This window comes from Chelon labrosus, assembly GCF_963514085.1.
Source record: "Chelon labrosus genome assembly, chromosome: 3".
NCBI classification, from domain to species: Eukaryota; Metazoa; Chordata; class Actinopteri; order Mugiliformes; family Mugilidae; genus Chelon; species Chelon labrosus.
In genome coordinates this window covers 6,508,628-6,528,752 of record NC_140339.1, presented here as the reverse complement: position 1 = coordinate 6,528,752, position 20,125 = coordinate 6,508,628, and the positions used below count along the sequence as shown (strand labels likewise).

Sequence of the window (20,125 nt, the reverse complement as noted above, 5' to 3'; positions counted from 1 at the left end):
AAGTACGAGGTGATAATGTTAGTTTTTAGCTTTAGTTAGTTTTTGCCAATTTATTTCCTACTTTTTCTATTACACTTGTCCCCCCTGCAATGTAGACATTTAAATAGAAAATGCTCAGCACTTATATAGTGCTTTTCAAACTCTGAGTGCTTCTGTGTCTAGCATAATGAAACTTCCTCAGCTGCAGATTGAACCGCCAAGTGCTGCTGTTAGTTGACAACCTACTCAACCTGAGCTCAAGCCACCCGATTACTGATGCTAATGTACAGTTGAAACGGCGATGCTGTGATGTTACATTTATATACTGTACCTGCGCATTTGTTGCATATTTCGGGTGCTGTTGATTGGTTAGAATTGCGTTCGTGAACCATCAGAAGTTATTCAGTGTTTTTTTTACACGTAACTCCACAGCAAGTGAAGCTTGTTTCTTGTTGTGCTTGTGCACATTTACAGCATATATGCAAGTATGTACCTATAGTCTGACATTACTGCTTGCTCCATATTTAATATGCAGATTTAGTTTTTCTAATAATCAGTCTGCAAAATGTCAAAAGCTCCTGATATCTAATTTAACCGAGGTTTTGATTATAATAATAAAATGGATTAATAAAGGATGAGCAATTGCAGAGAACAAAGTTACGTGCTCTTTTGAGATTTCATCCTTCCTTCTCTCTTTTTCTAGGGTAGCTTGAGAAGCAGCCATCAGATATCTCCCCAGGAATTCCTGGGTGAGCTGAAGTCAGGGGTGATGGACGAACGTCTGTTTGCCTGTCTAGACTCATTGCGAGTGTCCCTCACCAGCAACCCTGTCAGGTAAAGTTCAAGGTTATGAAAATTTAAATGGATTCGGGCTTTCTGTTTCCTCTTTTATAATAATTTATTTTACATCTTATACAATGTTGTATTAAGTATTTGTCTACATCTTTTTTTTTTTTTTTTTTTACACAAACCAATTTATTTTCACATTATTTTGGACCATTTTTATAACCATATTATTATCAAATACAAAATAGTTGCTGAACTGCAGTTATTTACTAAAAAATTCAGCTCTCAGATATCTTTGACTGGCTCTCTTTGTCGTAAGTTGTAGCCACTAGCCTCTAGCCTCTAGTTAATGTTTTCCCCGACAGTTTTTCATACTGTTTTTTCGAGCTTGACATCAATGACAACCACAGTAGCACTGTGTCTACAGCAGCAGAAACTGTGTCAAAAGATGTGTCATGCACTGTACTAAGCTATGCCAGCAAAGTACATAATGGTATCCCCTCAAAAACTGGACTGGAAGAGTCACCATAACTTGACTTGTTAGCCCAGCAACATTTAATCTACAAGCAACCCACAATGCAATGCTAACTGCAGAAGATAATAATAATAATAATAATAATACATTTTATTTATAGGCGCCTTTCACGACACTCAAGGTCACCGTACAAAATTGTTTAAAATAAAACACAGTTCAAATACACAAAATAAACACAATTAAGATGGTCACTTTTCATCTATTCTTTCAAAAAGAATATCTGAAAACATAATTTTCTATTCATCAAATATAAGAAGGCCCAATTTATGGCAGAGGTAATATCCTCCTGACGACCAGTATTTTAAATCCTCTGTGGAGGACATTTGTAAACCTGAATATCTCCCACCCACTGCATACTACTGAATTAATTCCTTTTGCTATCTACAGAGAACATTTTGGGCTTTTCAATGATACCAAATGTAAAGGGGTGGGGCTTTGGTACCTTTCTCTTTCTCATTAAGGAGAATTCTGGCCATTGGCAGATTGGGGAATTAAAAAAAATGTGATTGGACAATATTTTTTTTCCTGGTAGTCAGGAGGATATGGTATTCTTCTTTCATTAGCGGTAGGGAGTTCTACATCTTTGTAGTTTTGAGGCATTATCCTGAGTATCATGTTCACTTGTCAAAGAGAAAAAGATTTTTAATATTTTCATGTTTTTTTTTCAAAAATGTTTTCACCTTGAACAATCATTATCATCTCATAAAGTTGTCCTGCAAATGAAACATTGTCTCTCACTTCAGTAAATGGGACATAAATGTTCTGCTCAGCCTCCCAAAAATAATTTGTTTCAGGTATGAGGCAGAACAGTATATTTAACAACAAGAGTAGCTAGCCATCCAGCAACGTTATTGTCCCCAAAGCGGTACGAAGAATTTCACAAACAAATGATAGAAAGTGTGTTCTGTTGCCTTGAAGTAGTGAGTCAAAAAACAACTGGGATATTACATAATCCCTTATGTGATATAAACTATTAATATGTTCCGAGGGGCAGCGTAACCCAGCCTTCTTGCTGGTAATGTGTAACTTTTGCCATTTCATGAGACACAGAACAACCACACTTGTGTTGTGAATGAGACTTTCCGAGTTTTTAATGTTGAGGTATCTGCCAGCTGATGCAAAGGCCATCAGAGGTATGTAGACTGCAATAGACTGCAACAGATGTTGGCTTGCAAATAAGTTTCAGTCGACTGTAAACTGAGGCTCTGTTTGAGTACACATTGCTATGGTTAACCAATTTGAATACAGGCTGAGCAAAACACATTCATATAGAACGGTGGGCAGACAGTTTCACAGGGACTGTTTTGTGGGTGTCCTTTGGCACCCTGTAGCCAATCAGAATCAGATATTCACCCTGGCCATAGAAATGGTAGCAAAAACCCTGGAAACTTCCACACCTCTCAATATACACTATAGATTATCTGCTTTTCTGTACAGTCTAGCAGTTTAAAACCATTGACTCAATTTTGATCAATCTGACAACCCAACCATAAGCTGCACATTTTTAAAGCATATATTGTTTTGTACAAAACAAGGTCAAAGAGGTATTCCACTATACGTTTGTAGTGTGAACACTAAAGGTTTTAGATGTTCCTAAAATCCTTTTTGTGTTAACGTCTCCCCCAACCAGACCATCTGTTCTTTGATTAGTCATTAATTCATTATTCAGCTGAACCCTTTACTATCTAATGGCACTCCCCTGAGTTTGTAGGATTAATTTGGCATTGAATGCATTTTGTCTAACTGTTGTAGATGCTGATCAATCCCTCTTTCTTGGCATTAATGCAAACAACTGTCACGCATTTCCTCAACGGTTGCTTCCTTCTAGTATAGGCTGGCAGACTTTCTGTATATGCACCCACATAGGGTTCTCTCTGGAAGAGCAGACACACTTAAAGATAATATGCTTCTTCTTGCAGCTTTGGAGTGGTGGCATGCTTGCCTCTGAATTCTGTATACTTATCCCCCTCAGCTGCTCTTTCTTTTTTTTAGGAAAGGCTGCAGCACTGGCCAACAGGACCAGCAAGGCTACAGAATGTAATTGTTTTAAATGGCCTTGATAAATGGAACTGACAAACAAGTGGAAATTGGTTTTTGATATTGTATTAAAACTGACCTTCAGGTTTAAAGCCCTAGATTTATTTTTTTCAGCTTAGCTATACAGTAGGGTAAAGTTGAACATCCATCTACCTAACGCCAATGTGTGAGGAAACCTTGAATATTCTTCCTGTCTCTCATACACCTACCACCCATGGGCTGCATACAAATAATCACACTTCCTTGAACTGGTCATTCTCGTAGTGTTTCTTATACTTTGTACAAATTATGAATATGAAAGCTTTTTTTCTTCTTCACTATTAATTATACACCAAGTGGTTCCTTTAATGGGTGCACATGCAAAATGTCATGCAGCCATACATTTGGATTGCCGTGGAGATATTATTTTAGTTGAATGTGTTTACAATTGGGGTTTTCACTGGTGTCTAAATGGACTGTATAGTAGAGTTTGTATGCTAAATTTTCAGTATTAAAACTGCCCATGTTTCATTTTTTCTGTCGCTAGTAAAATGTCCATTGCAACCAAAATACTGCCACAAAAATATGTAAGACTGATCAGTCAAACATGATCGTGTGATGTTGTGAAATAGACCTTTGAATTTCAAAGTCCGAGGAAGACATACAGACATGCTAATGGTACAAAGTCCAAAGGAAATGTGAAACCTTTCCTGTAAACAGATCAAAGTTTGTGTTTTTTAATGTTACATTTAATGTTTCTCGCTAAGTGTGATTAAAATGTTCAGTTGTAATTTCTCCTTTGATTAATATTAGCCTTAATTTGGCGATTTGGCAAAACTAACTATATTAAGATTTTTTACCGTTAGTATCAAAATTGATTATAAAAATCTATGCACATACTGTATCACACCTTTTTCGAAACTAAAATCCTTGTTTGACATCCTGTTTCATAGTGAACATTTTAGCCATTTAAAAAATGTGCTGCCTATTTTTTTAAGCATAGTTACTGTGTCAGTCTACTTTATGAAATGACCTCTTTTTTTATTTTTATTTTTTTCCTTATGTCCCGCATCGCAGTGGCTTCAGCCTCCTCCTTCAGTCCCTAGAGAGCCCTCCGGTAGTCAGTTAACGCGCTATGCTCGAGACCACATTTTAAAGTTGATTTTTTATTTCTGGATCATAACCGCTGTAGCGGAGTGCAACACTGTGACGCACTGTCGGGAAACCTTGGAGGCATTCTCTTGAGACTCCGTTAGAAGTCAAGCTACCTTAGCTGTGAAGTTAGCCAGATAAGGCGCCTCATTTTTCTCTTTGATTTATGACTGTTTTTGTTTCCCAGGGAATGGGATGATAAATTTGTTTTCGTTTTTTTATGCACCCTCCCTCACTCGTTTTCTTGGTGTCTGCTTGAAATGATAGCCCTCAGTTGAATATTGCTGTGCTCCATTAGGATCTGTTGATGATGAGGTCTGATTACAGGAAATCTGTGATCTAGTAATAAGCGTTAATTATTCTTAATTACATGGTAAAAATACCAAATAAAAGTAGTTTACATTATCTCAGCCGCATCTTGGGAGTCATCTCAATGACAGTGGAACATTCCTATGGAAATTTCAGGCAGTGTTTGCATAACACCTCGTCAGATTAATTAGTGGCAGTTGCAGATGGACCACCAGAATCAAATTTCATTCTACTGTCAGTCATCTTAATACTTGACTCCTTAATAAGAGAAAATACTTTCTTGGTTTCAGTAATTTTTTTTTTTTTTTTTTTACATAATTCAGTCTTTCAAAACATTTTTGAGTGGGTTAGAATTTTCTTTAAGTTTCCTAATCAAGCATGAATCAAAAAAGGGCAAAAGGGACCAAAACTTTATTTTTCTTTAGCTCCCGAAAGAAAATCAAAAATGCATAGATCTGCTCTCTGACATGTGAAAACTGACAGTAACACAGGCTTTGCCGCAGTCTACGTGTCCAGTGTGCGCGATTGCCAATCATCCAGTGATGATCACAGCATTAGCAGTTAGCAGTCAGAGGTACATCAAGGCTGCAGTGAGAAAAACTGTGGAAAACACGAATGCAAACACAGAGGACATCCAGGCAGAGAATGTGATTGAAGTATTCTCATTTGGGATGTGGGTGGGGTGCCAGATGTTAGGAACTAATGAAACCCAAGGGCTGCCTGTGCATACTAGATTATCAAACAGAATATAAACTACTCTAATCACTTTAGAGTCTGGACAGGCAGCACGTCAAATACAAACTACTTAACTGCACAAGGATAAAGAGACATGGAGACCTTGCAGTGATAGAGCCATATTTGTGCCCTAAATTGGTCGCTGCTGAATTACAAGGCTGCATTTCTGCCAGAGTTTGTTGTGGTTTGCGGATGATTAATTGCTAAAATAATCTATGATCTGGCTCTTTTTAGATTGCCTGGATTTGTAGTATTTCATTTTTCTGTTTTTGTTCCATTCATAACACAACTCCCTTACTCATTTTTATACTTTGTTGTGACAACATTCAAATAGATAGACCAACACAAAACAGTGCAGCAATGTGTTCAACATAATTGTTTCCAGTTGGGCAATGTTGGCCAAATTGGCACATGGCAATAGCTACAGTGGAAAATTGCGGTGGACAGCAACAACTTTTTCTTAAATGTGTTGTTGGCATCAAATTCAAAGTGAGTATATACTTTTCATATAATGAAATGTCCCAACTTTTTTAGAACTGGGGTTGTAGAGTGGCACAAAGTAATGCCGCCTTTCTCTCAACGGTGAAGACCTAGACGTCTTGTTTGAATAAACTTATCACCGTTAATCTTTTTAATGTTGGCATATAAATTGTGGGTTCTGGCCATGCAAAAAGACTACTTAAAATATATAGTGTTACTTAATATACGCAATAAATAAAAAGGAGTCGGTCCGGCTTTATTTGCCTCATCCCAGCTCTTCCTGACCTTCAGTAAGGACACAAAGACATGATTCTTACATGAATTATTGCCTCTCCCTGATTGTTCCTGCACTTCAAGATGAAACTTGTGCCTGGGCATAGCGGAAAGCTATTACATTGTCAATTTGTGCCCTCTGAGATCTTCAAACTGTCTAAAAGCTAAAATCTTCAACAAAGCTTTCGAAAGGTGACTTAGGTCACCACTATCCCCTTCCACTTTTCACTTGTGTTTCAAGGCAAATTTCCTTCAAATTTGCTGCAGCAGACCTCGATAGTTCAGCCATGTTGGTTTCCCCTGCAATAATTCATGCTTTGGGTCAGCTGATTATTTCGCTTTGCTCCCTGCCTCACCTACTGATGATGAAAAACGGCACACCGTTGCCACTGAGCTATGCATTTCAATGAAGCTTTTGTCAAGTCTCTCGCCCTTCCCGCTCTATATACAGAATGGGCCGGGCCATGGCCCAGTCAGCACTGCCGGCTAGATTGTTTTTTTTTTTTTTTCTTCCTCTCATTTTTTGCTACCTCTGGCAGCTGCCTTCCCAGTCTTTATCAACAAGGCCGTGACAGTTTTTGTCAACCTCCCTCGTTTTCCTGACCCTGTCACATACTCACACACAGTTGTATACCCTGATTGTGTGAAGATCTACACCGGCTCGCTGCTTTTTTAAAATTTTTTTTTATTGCATTTCAAGTAGAAGGCAGTCAATAAAAATGTTTCGTAACATTTTATAACAGATTAGGTAGAATTAAAACACTCTACCCACTCACTGTCACTGTAGATACTTAAACCACTATGAAAGGGAGCATTTTATGATTTGTTTGTTCAATGAATGCCCTTGACCATGTTAAAATCAAATACACAGTGATTGCATGCTACGCTTACATGGTACATAAGACACCTTAGCTGTCACTTTTTAATAGGTGTTGATGATTTAAAAATAAAAATAAAAAATGCAATTTGTCTTTATTTTTTCATTAGACGCAACAATGTAAAAACAGGTTAAAGAATAATAGGAATAGTAATAGCTTCCCGTTTTTTTATTTTTTTTTTGTCACCTTATGCTATGTTTAGATTTGATGCTGAGAGGGATCCTGCTGGTTAAATAGAGCAGCACCAGTGAATGCTAATGTTTGGAGATGGTATTAAGGTTCAGTCAAGAGGGATGTGCAGTCGCTCACATTCTCGTACCTGCTGAGGATTCCTACATAACCTCCCCAGGTTGTGTGTTCTTATATTTACTCAGTAAAATTACAATACACTTCAGTAGTGTCCCTTTTTTTTTTTTTTTTTTTTTTTTAAGCATTGCGGGTTATTTAGAAATCCCATAGGTGTGACGTTAAACACACTCCTCTTTCTAGTAAATGGATGAGGAGATGCTGTGTTAAAGTGAACAACGTTAATGCACTAGTAGAAACTATGTAGTATGCCTCTGTCCCTGTCCGGAAGTAATTGGGGTTTAGTCCCAATTATAAAGGTTAACCAACAGGCACATAAATATTCCCACATACAAGCTAATCTTCCAACTACAAAAGCATTTTACACTGATCAGGCATACCATTATGACCACCTTCCTACTATTGTGTAGGCCTCTACAATAGAGAATGGAAATGGGTCTTCTGAGGGTGTCCTGCAACAGAATGTTGTTAGTGGGGGTCTTATGGGTTGGGGTAAGGGGCCTCTGTGGATCAACCCACAGATACTTGATCAGTTTGTGCTGTTCTTTATGTTTTTTTTGAGTTGCTCCTAAAGCGTTTTTGTGTGTGTGCCTGTGTCAGGCTGAATCCTGCATCAAGGAGTGTCATTGCTATGGGGCGGGGGTTTATTTGTTTATTTGTTTATTTGTTTATTTGGATCCCCATTAGCTGCAGCAGAACTGCAGCTATTCTTCCTGGGGTCCGACTGCTGGTGCCTGGTCCAGCAGGTCCAGGTGCCAGGTCCAGGTGCCAGGTCCAAAAGTTTCCCAGCAGAACATTGAATTGTCACAAGATGGTCAATGATATTCACTTCTCCTGTCAGTGGTTTTAATGTTGTGGCTGTTAAGTGCTTTAGCTACATCACTTCAGTGTGTGCCAGACTATATTTGGGAATTGTGGGTACCATCCGAAGATGCCCTTCCAGTCAGGGAAAGGGTCTGGGTCAATTTTTTTTTAGATAAAATACTTTTTAAACTAGTTATTTTATCTCATAATAAGATCTATGGTATCAACTGTGTTTGTCCTTATGTATCTAAAACACGGAATTAATTCATGAGTTCGATGCTCTATCATATCACTCCACATTATATTTTTCAAAGGATGTCTCCTTGACTCGATGGATAGACTTGTGCCCTTTAAAGGATAGTAGATCCATATTATACGTTGGTCCTAAGCTTTCGATATTACTCTTTAATCAAAAGCACCAATCTGCGCGGGCTACCACAGGCACCTCCTAGATAACATATATCTAAAATCAAGAGAAAATAGGAGATGGAAAATTCCATCTTTCTATAGTGTTTTTTTTTTTGATGGAAAGGTGTGAAATTGCTTGACATCCTTTGGTGAAATGTTAGTTGTATCATAAGGGCTTCATTGTAAGTTCTGGCCCTAAACCCCTACTTCAGGGTTAGGTTTTTTCTTCAATTTAATATATATATTTTTTTCTTTTGAAAATTCAGTAACATTGTGTCAGGGAAGGTAGATTTACCTCAAAATATAACATTATATTACAAAATATTAGATTTAGTATAAAATATTTAATTTGCCCAGATATATTGGTATGTCCTTGGTTTGTATCGCTGCAAATTCTATTGACATATTGTATAATTCAGAGAGTTTGATTTACTTACACTTTTGTAGAAAGTTTTCTTTTACCGCACTCTTTTGTGTCAGTCCAGTGGGAGGCGAACCAAATGTAAAGTGAGGAAAAAAACTTTTAGCCTTTTGCCTACTACTCAAGAAGAAATCTAATAAACAATTGCAGATGACTTTACTTTTGAACATTACTTCTTGCCTACGGGGGGTAAAAAAAAATGAAAGTAACAGAATACCTCAGAGTTTCAAACATATCTATAAGATGATATACTCACCCGAAAGAACTACAACTTTCACTGTTCCATCTATACTATTTCAGTGCAGTATCGGGCGTGCAGCCCAATGTTTGCTACCGCTGCCTTTCTCTCAACGCAAAGCCTTCCACAGTGGTTGATGAGTATGAAATTGTTGTTGTCAGTTGTCAGTCTGATACTGTTGTGATATTGATTTAATGTTTGTTATTTCAGCTGGGTGCAGAGCTTTGGGCATGAGGGTCTCGGACTGCTGCTAGACATTTTGGAGAGGTTGCTTGTCAAGAAACAGTAAGTTTATGCGTTCGCTCATGTCTATTCCTGTACAAACTCTTACCCATCTCACTGCAATCATTTATGTTCACAGTGAAACCCTTATCTTACCCTTATAAGTCTTATTCACCTCTAATAACTTTTCATTTTGATTTATTAACATAGTGTTGCTCTTTTTTTCCTTGTATTTTGCAGTCGGTTTATAAAAACTGTCTCTAATTTTCAATTTTTGTGTCCCCAGGCAAGAGAAGTTGGATAAAAGAAACCAACATAAAGTGGTGCAGTGTCTCAAAGCCTTCATGAACAATAAGGTAGTGACAATAGATTTTTTTATTTTTTATTTAATTTTTTTTTTATGAGAAAATGACGCTTTGTGCAGTGAGTTATACACTGTGTGTAAATTATTACTTTTGTATCCCCAAATCTAGGGCAAGAGGAAGTGTATTTTTCAGTAAAATACACTTTCTTTGAGCTAATCTGAATAAAGACTGTAGTCTTGGGACATATGTGTTTGAGTATATTAATAGGCCACATTAACTTTAGTAAGGAGTATTTGCTTTTTAAAACCTTTGTAGACTGTGTCGAGGGACAGGTGGGGAGGTGGGTGTGGGAGGACCCCAGTAGGAATTTTTCAAATACTACTTTAATTTAAACTCGCGCATATCCACATCTGGTGTTTTCATGTGATTAGGCACCTGGGATCTCAATAGCAAAAGACTTATGAAGGAGACGAGCATCAGCACAACACTAAAGAGCTAAATGAGGGCAGTTTTGCATGTGTCCCAATGCAATCTGAATGACGCTCAACTGGACATGTAAGGTTCCTGGCCTGCAAAAATACACCATACCAGAGTTAGTGCTTTCTGATAGCTCAGCAACGATAAGTGAATTAGTGAAACTGAGGAAGGAATACTTTATTTTGTATTTGTTTGTTTGTTTCAGTGTGGGAATGTACTCCCCACGCAGATTGATAACTATAAAGCACATAATGATGTGACTCTGTCTTCATTGTTTTGTTAGGTAATAAGGAATAAGGAGTTTCAAACAAAGCTGCTTTTTTCAGAATCCGCTGTTTTTGCCTAAGCTTTATGGTTCTTTCCATGCGGTGGAAATACAACATGATCATGCAAAATAGACTTTTAGTCATGGATTTAGTTCTTAAGACTCTACTTAGTTCCTGGTCCTAACGAGCTGCTCACAATATGTGCAAAAGACTTAAAGAGAGCCGTTTAAAGCAAATTATGTGTTCCAAAAAGAAAAGTACAGGAGCAAAATAAACAAAAGGCGTTCTGAAAAGACATTAAAAGCAAAACTGAAGGTGTGCTGAAACCAACATGTAATTATGTTGTTGGTACTCCACATAAAGTATAATTTGCGACCTTTTCATAATTTGTTAAGTAATTGTTCACTTTGTTTAATTCAAGTAGCAAAACTCAGTAAAAAAAAAATAATAGGATCACATTAAAATTATGGCACCTCAGGTCAGTGGATGATATTTGACTTGTCGAACAGCCCTAAGCACTTGCAAATGTGTTCTGTTGATGTAGCTTTATGTCATAATGCTTCAGCTTCTCCTCCTTGTGTCCTGTTAGTCCGTGAGTAGCTACAGCGTGAAAAAAATAAAAAATAAAAAATCTTGCCACATGGAGCTAAAAACCCATCGGAGACAGATATACAGCCCCTCTGGCACTAAGTGTGCTGTAAGGTCTCATGTAATCCCGCGTCTCAACAGGCGCCAGACGCCAGCATTTACCCGTAGGCCTCTCTGTCAGCACAGACCCTTCCCTGGCTAGAGAGGCATCTTGGGACGGTACCCGCGGTGCCAAGAAGACAGGTGTTCTCTGCCAGCTGTCAGTGCAGCCTTTTCTTCTTCAGCCTTCCTGTGTCAAGTCACAAGCTTGCATATGTGTTTTTATATTTATTGTCTATCACTAATGGAATAATAATGTTACACTACAAGGTACCACACTGTGAAATAGCCCTTTGAACAACTATCTAGGAAACATTTGTTATAAAAATGTATAATTTGGTGTATGTCTATGTATTTCAACTTTTTCCAAGTACTCAGATTTTCAATTTTAAAAAAAGTAAAACAAACTAAAGAACAACAACATGATATCCATCAGCCATATGGTTTAATATATATATATATTTTTTTTCTCAGTGTGATGAATAGACAATTAGCTCCAGCAGTATCAGAGACACAGAGTGATAATACACATAATCTTTCTCTTATCTCTAGAAAGTCATTTTGTGACACTGCTGTTTAGCTAAGCATTTATTTTTTTATTTGTTTCATAATTTTAGCTGTTTATCAAAACATTCAAGTTAAAATTATATAATGGATGTGGGCTGAAAGTGCAGATTCTCTTCTTTAATTTGATGGTATTCACGTCCATGTTGTTGGAATTACAACCATTTTAATCTACAGCTATTTTCACAGGCTCAGTTTCATGGACAGGTGCAGGATGCTCTATTGTTATTTCTTCATCCGTTAAACAGGTAGAAGTCCAAAAACAAAACTAATCAAACAGTGGTCAAATCAACTGTTTTGCACATTCTGAGAAAAAAAAATAAGAAAAATGAAACACGTTGAGTAATGCAAAATAAAAAAGAGGAATGATGTATATTTGTTGCAGAGTTCAGGTAGCCATTGCCTTCATTCATTCAAAAGCATTTTCCTACAGATTATGGTAATTTGTCCAATCACTTTTCAGCTGCTAATGTATGTTTTTGCATACAGCACAGTCATATCTTGTTTTTTATTGCAGTATGGCTTGGATCGAATTCTGGGGGAGGAGAAAAGTCTTTCTTTACTCGCAAGAGCCATTGATCCCACCCAGTCTGCCATGATGACTGATGTTGTAAAGCTCCTGTCAGCCATCTGCATTGTAGGCGAAGAGAACACGTATGTCAATACATGTGTAATTGCTTTGTATTATATTTCCATTTCACGAAAGCAAAGTGATCCCTTGTTTTGAGCTGTGCTTATAAATCACCTCAATGTGCATTTGAAACAATATAGAAGGAGAGAGCTTATGGTCAAAATCCTTATAAATGAATGTATTACTTTATTTTCTTTCTCTGCTCATGCATTTCATGTTCTCATTTAGTCTGGAGAAGGTCCTTGAAGCCATCACCACAGCAGGGGAATGGCGGGGTACTGAGAGGTTCAGTCCCATTGTGCAGGGCCTACGAGATCGCTCTGTTCAGTTACAAGTAAGTTCATTTATCGCCACTGACAATTGTTTCCTATATATTTTCCTATATATTTCACTGCAGATATACAAAGAATACAGCAAGAGACCTCTGAATTATATTCATGACCTTTGAATCAACAATGTGTTTTGGGTATTGTATTCAACTCTGCATACAACTGGATACTCCAAGGAGCTCCAATGAAATGTATGACTATTATGTTACTCTTCTGCCCATCAGCACATAAAGCCAGACCAAACTATCTGATATTAACAACTTTCCTCCACAAAAGTTGCATGGGCAGAAGTTCGGCTAACTTCTAGGGCACCGGCAATATATTGCTTCCGAAAACTGGGACATTTCCAGAAATTATTTGTTTGGATTTGATTCTTGAGTTATATCAATCATCAGATAAACTACATTCAGCCTGGAGGTTGTTTATGCGCATATACAATTGTGTTAAATCCACATTATAGCCTAAACTAATCATCGTCTGTTTATGAAAATAACATCTATTTTTCAGGCCTACAAGCTGAGCAAGAATAATAAAAGCATTGCACTATTTGCAAGCACACCACCGACCTCATTAGGCGTATTTAAATTCTAAATGCTCTCCCATAAAGCTACACGTGAACCGTCAGTGCCAGATGCCTCAATTAAGTATAGACTTCTCCTCTAATGATCACCCTGAGCCCAGACAGGACAGAAACTGAAAGTCTGCCCACTAATTCATCTGCACACTTTCTGTTGACAAGACATCAGACTGATATCTGCAGGCAGCTGGGACAGGCGGAATAAAGTAACAATCCCCCACACCATTCGCTCAAATTCCACAGCTTCATATCTCATAGCCAGAAATAATATTTCATCAGCCAACACATACAGAGCTAAGATCAGTGTGCAGAGTACTTTTTCAGGTCTATACCTCTTGTAGATGCAATCTCTAGACTATGACACATTCAGAATCAGCAAAACATCCTGAGTCACGACAGTCCTATAAACTGCTACAGGTCCGCGTTGACAGTAACTATTCATGTCACAGTTAATGGGACTGTCGTGACTCTGGATTTCTTGCTGACATGGATTATGTACCCGGTTATCTGCATTACTTTTTCTTAAAATTAACTTGTAAACGTGTCAGACACTAATTTACAGTATGTAGCTACTGCAGGCACATTACAGCGTCGCACAGATTTTATTTGCTAACACGTTAGTTAAGAAAAGGCACAAATGCGTAGAGCAATATCAGGATTTGAAAGGATTTTTGCTCTCTTTCTCTTCAGTGAAATTAAAACCTATATAGGCAGACATTCAGAAATCACATGAATAATTGTTATTGTTATAAATACAAGTATGCAATTAACTTGACAATGATCCTCCTTAAGGCATCTGAATATCCAGCATCGTTGTAGTCTCTTTTCACACATGAGTGCATTGCCTTGCTGATCAATAATTGATTTTTCTGTTTGTGTTTGCTCGGCTAGTTGAAGAGTCACAAGATGCAGCAGTCCCTGTGTAATAAACCAAACTCAGATGGGAGCGAAAAACGGCTTCCAAAAGAGCCAACTTTGCCCTTAAATTGACTGTTAGTTAGTTTTCGTGCGTGTGGGTCTGCAGTTGTTGCATTAATATTAAAGTCACCACCACCAGTTGGTGACTGGAGAAAATAGACATGCATTAGTTATGGTCCTCTGCTTCCAAGGGACATAACTCATTTAGAATGCATGCCAGCATGCTTTTCATCAACTTGTGGAAGAAAAAAGTCTGTCATATCTTTCTTTGGTTTTCTCCCTCGCTCTACACTCTCTTCATTTGTTCTTTGTACTTTTCTTGTTGCAGGTAGCATGCATGCAGCTCATTAATGCACTAGTAACGTCTCCTGATGAGCTGGACTTCAGGCTGCACATTAGAAATGAATTTATGCGCTGTGGCCTGAAAGAGATATTGCCGGTAAGCAAAACATACCCACACACACACACAATATAAACTCACACTCACCTTGTATTAATATTTAGATGAGTTGTCCACTTCAGTGAAATATTGTCGATTTGCACCAGCAAATAATTTATGAAACACAGACGAGAATTTGCACGTCCTCTGTCTGCAGCAGCCAGAAACCAATAAGGTTTCTAGTGCCTGTGCTAATAATCTTCCTACTGGCTTTTATACCATCGACCTAATATGTTTATCTGTTGTAAACAATGTTGCTCTTGCTGCCAAGAAACCAAATAAATTAAAATGAAAACCTGGTGCCCTCACCTTTATACCATGATGAGTAATGGCGCTTAGAATGAACTCCTTGCCTTTACTTGAGCTTGATGCTTCTTTTTTGCTGCTAGTGACACAGAGGATCTTGAACCGCTCTTCCTACTTTATTTGCCTAATTCTTTATCTCTTTGTTCATTTTCTACCTTCCGTCATCTATAGCAACTGACAGGCATCAGGAATGAGGCCCTCGACATTCAGTTAAAGGTGTTTGAGGAGCACAAAGAAGAGGACATGATGGAGTTCTCTCACAGGCTGGAGGACATCAAGAGCGAGCTGGAATATCCTTGCCATTATTAGAAAGTGAAACGTGTGACTCAAAGGTTTCAATCAGGGTCTGTTTCTTTTAAACATGAGTAGTGTACATAGGAGATGCTCGTGGCATCCAATTAGGGTCAGTTATCCCTGACGGGCTGCAAAAAAGAGAAAATATGAAATGAATAATTATTTTATTTCCTTTTATTTCAGCAACCTCCCTTTTTTATGTGAGTTTGTAGTGTTTCTTTCATTGTGTTAGTCCTTGACTCTCTGCACCGATGCGGGGGATGTATTCAGTATTGTGCAGAGCATGGTGAAGGACAGCAGCGCAGAGCCCTATTTCCTCTCTATACTGCAGCACCTGATGCTTGTACGCAATGACTACTTGGTCAGGTAAAAAAAAAAACAGCAGCACACACATTTATAATCTGTATTAAAGCAAGTAGTTTTTTTTTTTTTTTACTTTTATCTTTTAGTTTTTGACTCTTTACAGTCTCTGTGATAATGATGATAACTGGCTGTATTTTTTTTTTACAGTATTTTTAATCTAACGTTTTATCCATATTCACACATATGCACTTCTGAAAACCAGTAATGATGTGCACTGGTGGAGAGCTTATGTTTTGTGGGCTCTAACTCCTCTGCCTTAAACCCTCTCAATGACATTGGCTAACAAAGAGAATGCTTTCTCTTTCATCTCCAAGCCATCTATAGCAACTGCAGCTCCAGAGCATTTCTCATCTCCTATTAATGGTACTTTTCAAAGGCTTATTTTATGTTGGTTCACTCACAGTTGGGTGTGATTTAAACCTCAGCTTGATCAAAAGATGGAGCTTTTATGTGAAGAATACAAAATGCATCACCTGCAGTTTTTCTCCCACCCAATAACAACACCTGTCTGGCACTCTGCTGTGGCTCTGATTAATTTTCTCCATCTGATGTGATTCTGAAATGATATCACTGCCATCATTAGTGCTATCTGTTCGAGAACAGAAGAGAATACACACAAAAACACATATTGTCTCCCCCGTGTTTGGTTCCTCACCTACTTTGTCGAGACTACACCGCCTTTATGTTCTGACTAATCACCTGTTGCGCCACATAGATCGCAAGAACAGTTGTTCTTTATGTAATTTATGCATTATGCAAGAATCCAATACTATTATTTATTGTCTGTTTCTGGAGCCTCATGCCGAAACAATTAGTCTCTCGACCACTCGATAACCCCTCTATCGAAAACTGAAGAATGACTAACTGGAGGGTTAGCGGTTCGATCCCCCGGAAACGTGTCGCGTGCCAAACCCGAACCCAGTGCCCCTAGCTCATCACCTGGTGTGTGAATGTGTGAGAGAATATGTTTGTGTTACTGTGACTGTAAAGCACTCTAGGTAGAAAAGCGCTATATAAATATAAGGAAATAGCTTAGAAACTCTAATTGGGTACCACAGGCTTGTCGAGCTTTTGATTCTTCACTAGTTAAGGCGGTGCATATGGATCCCTGTTAAGACTGATTGGGCTTGGAGGGTGATATTTAAATAAAGTAAGTACATTAAACAATGTAATTACATGCACTGCCTTCACAGTGACTGAATGGTGTAGTGATCTTTAGTTGTAGTACTCTTTAAATCCCTCGATGTGAAGTGTATAATTATTATTTTTTTTTTAAGTTACAGAATATTAAAAAGGATCTTAACTAATAAGAAGCCTTATTCTTCCTATACCATGGTTCAGACAACAATTCCATCATGCAGCTCATCTTTAAAAACCCAGACATGGTATTCACTATCAGATCTAGTCTCAGCCAATGTTTTAGGCAGAGGCAGATTAATCACTGTTTGTAAGTATTAGTCAGTGATTTGGTGTGGAAGGGATTAGGGCTCTCAGCGGCATTGTTGTAAGATAATGAACAGATCAAACAGACACTTTTTCTATAACTTGCAATAGCTCTGTGGCTCCCAGTGCTCCGTGTCATCTGCGGTTGCATTATAATATTTCCCCCTTTGCTTATTGAGGCTCGCCCGTGGTTATGCTGTGATCGATTGGTTCAGCGGAGCCAAATGAAACAATTTCACTGCATTACTCAGCAACCGCTAATAGTTTGGTGTGCTTTCTCCATTGCTCAATATCTTGAAAACAGGCCTTATTTTAGGGAATAAGTAGTGTTTAGATGGCTTATTCAGTATTTTAAGAAACAAACAAACTTAAAGGTGTACAGTATATAAACACATTTTAAACATATGCACCAACAACCATGGTGGAGACCACTAATAGCAGGAAGAGGAGATAAATTACCTATAGGTGTGCCCATTTTCTTACAAATAGAAGGAGTCGTGGTTGGGTGGAGGTCACATGTTGGAAAAAAATGTGGAGGAATTCTAAATAGACTTGATTGTCATGTCGATCAGGCTTCGACTAGATTGGGAATACTTCATTATGGTAAATTGAAGCAACCTAGAGCCTCCTGTTGTGGTTTGAGTCTGTTATGTTGTTATATTTTCCTTTATATGTTCCCTTTGCCCTGCGTTTCCTGCAGACTCTTAAGTAGTACAACACTAAAAGAATCTCAAAAGTACAAGTGTTATGCTTGTTTTTAAAATTCTAGGGCCCTATATTAACTGTGTAATGGCAGTTTAAACCAGTAGGCTCTGAGCACACAGACAATATCTCTTGTATCTTTAAGAGTACCTCCTGACTTTATCCTTCTTGTAAGTGCAGCAGTGCAGTACACAAAATAGCAGGATGTAGAATATAAACTTTGTTTCTGATAAGTTGCTGCTAATAAATCTTTTTTCATTTCCTCACTCTCTCCTGTCTGGACTTTCTCGTCACACTTATCTCGACTCCCAGGCCTCAGTACTTTAAGATCATCGAGGAGTGCGTTTCTCAAATCGTGCTCCACCGCAGTGGCACTGACCCAGACTTCAGCTACCGCAAGCGCCTTGACGTCGACTTCAGCCACCTCTTAGGCAAGCAGCGCGCTCCTGGCAGCTTATTCGCGTTAAAGATTTCACGAAGTAGCGCCGGTAATTCACAGATAACCCTGTTTATTTGTTTTCAGAGGTGTGTGTGGATAAAGCTCGAATAGATGAGTATGAACAGAGAGCTTCGGAACTGGCACAGAAGGCAAGTATTGAAATGCTGTTTTCAATTCTACTGCACATCCACTGAGTCAAAGCAAAAACATGGCATAATGGCATTTTTACTAGTTTGTTGTATAACACATTTTGGTTAATAAGCACAACACTGACTACTCCTGGCTTATTAAAATAACTCAAGGTCATAAACACTACAAACACAGTGTAAAATTGGAGTCATTAGTTACCAGTGTTTTGCAGGATATGAAATTAATATAGAATAATAATTAGAGTTTAAAATGTGGAAGCAAAATATATTCTTTTATTTTTTTTTGTTTTTTTCTTCTCCACATTTTTAATATCTGTTTTAGTTTGAGCTACTGTATTAAGGTGCTCGTTTTTATGATCATTGCACATGAATATTAGCTTACAAGTGGATCTTGCTGTATAAGTACAAGAAGTACAAAAAGTACGCTCATTTAGTATTTGTCATTGTAGCACACAGATGTCACACACATTCTTCTACAATACTTGAGAACAAATGAATTGGCTGTTGTCATTAATTGAACTCCCCACCAGGTTGTAGATCCTGATTAGAAGCATGAACTCACTGATTGGTATGTGTGTATTGCACTTAGTAATGAGTGCGCAAATTGCAGCGCGCACACACGCACACGAACGCAGAAAGGCACATTCTTATACAATACTTGAGATCAACCTGATTGGCCGCTGTCATTAATTGAACTCCGCAGCAGGTTGTGCATCCTGATTAGAGGCATTAACTCACTTGATTGGTATGAGTGTGCATTGTACTTAGTAATGAGTGCACAAAAGGTTGAAATTCAGTCGGTAAGACGAAGGTTATCGATGTAAAATTAATGTCAGCCGTGTATAACACAACAAATTTAGACACTTTTAACCTGTGAGTTAGTTCATGGTCTCGAGCGCTTTCTATGATTGTGTGCTTGTGCAATTAATCAGGATATTGTGTTTCTGTTTGTAGTTTGATGAGGAGTATCTAAGCAGACAGGAGGCACAAGCTCAGCTGGTGAAGTGTGAAGAAAAAATAACTGAACTCCAAGCAGAGCTACAGGCCTTCAGGTCTCAGGTCGGTCTACATTTTAAGTTGTCTAATTCTTGGTGGGATGTGAGAAGATGAGAATATATGCAATTTCAATAAAACACACTCTAAAATTTGTATTTTACTTTATATTTTACTTTCCATTAGTAGATGTTCTTGTTATTTTTGAGGTTTGGGATGTGAATGGGGGTGGTGGGGGAGTTTATCCACTGGAGCCTGCAGTTTGCTTTGACATGGAGGCTGCTCTACCGGCTAGCTGACACTAAGTCTAATGAGAACACTGACCGGTCCTCCATGTTGGCCATTTCTAATTCTCTGATCTCTATCCCATAAGAGGAAATTGTTCTAAAAGCAATTTATTCTGACAACCCCTTCAGCCTCACTGCTGGGGCTCTGTTCAACACACATACACACACACACAACCCCCTCCCCCTCCTCCTCCCCACCTCCCAACACTCCAGAGACTTGCTCCCACATCCTGGCACTGCAAGATAACTAAACACTCAGAAAGGGAAAGAGAACTTCCTTTTTATTTTCCTGATAATTTTTCAATTTGAAAGCGCAAACACAGAATGAATACTCAAATAGTACCTTTCGAATGGCCAGTGCAGGTACACACACACGCACGCACATTGTCTGTCTTTGTCTGTGTCAGTCTTACT

The 20,125-nt window shown here is 38.2% G+C and overlaps 1 protein-coding gene across 1 annotated transcript in view; it reads left to right on the top strand.

The window, feature by feature from the left end:
- LOC311485367 (protein diaphanous homolog 3-like) overlaps window positions 1-20,125 on the top strand; it is a 148,041-nt gene that overhangs the window by 10,506 nt on the left and 117,410 nt on the right. Inside the window, exons 5-15 of the mRNA XM_084540727.1 lie at window positions 683-813; window positions 9,531-9,605; window positions 9,829-9,898; window positions 12,359-12,495; window positions 12,701-12,806; window positions 14,625-14,735; window positions 15,213-15,331; window positions 15,585-15,701; window positions 18,156-18,274; window positions 18,367-18,431; window positions 19,386-19,490. Coding sequence (XP_084396853.1) covers window positions 683-813; window positions 9,531-9,605; window positions 9,829-9,898; window positions 12,359-12,495; window positions 12,701-12,806; window positions 14,625-14,735; window positions 15,213-15,331; window positions 15,585-15,701; window positions 18,156-18,274; window positions 18,367-18,431; window positions 19,386-19,490 — 1,155 coding nt within the window. The remainder of the gene's footprint in view (window positions 1-682; window positions 814-9,530; window positions 9,606-9,828; window positions 9,899-12,358; window positions 12,496-12,700; window positions 12,807-14,624; window positions 14,736-15,212; window positions 15,332-15,584; window positions 15,702-18,155; window positions 18,275-18,366; window positions 18,432-19,385; window positions 19,491-20,125) is intronic.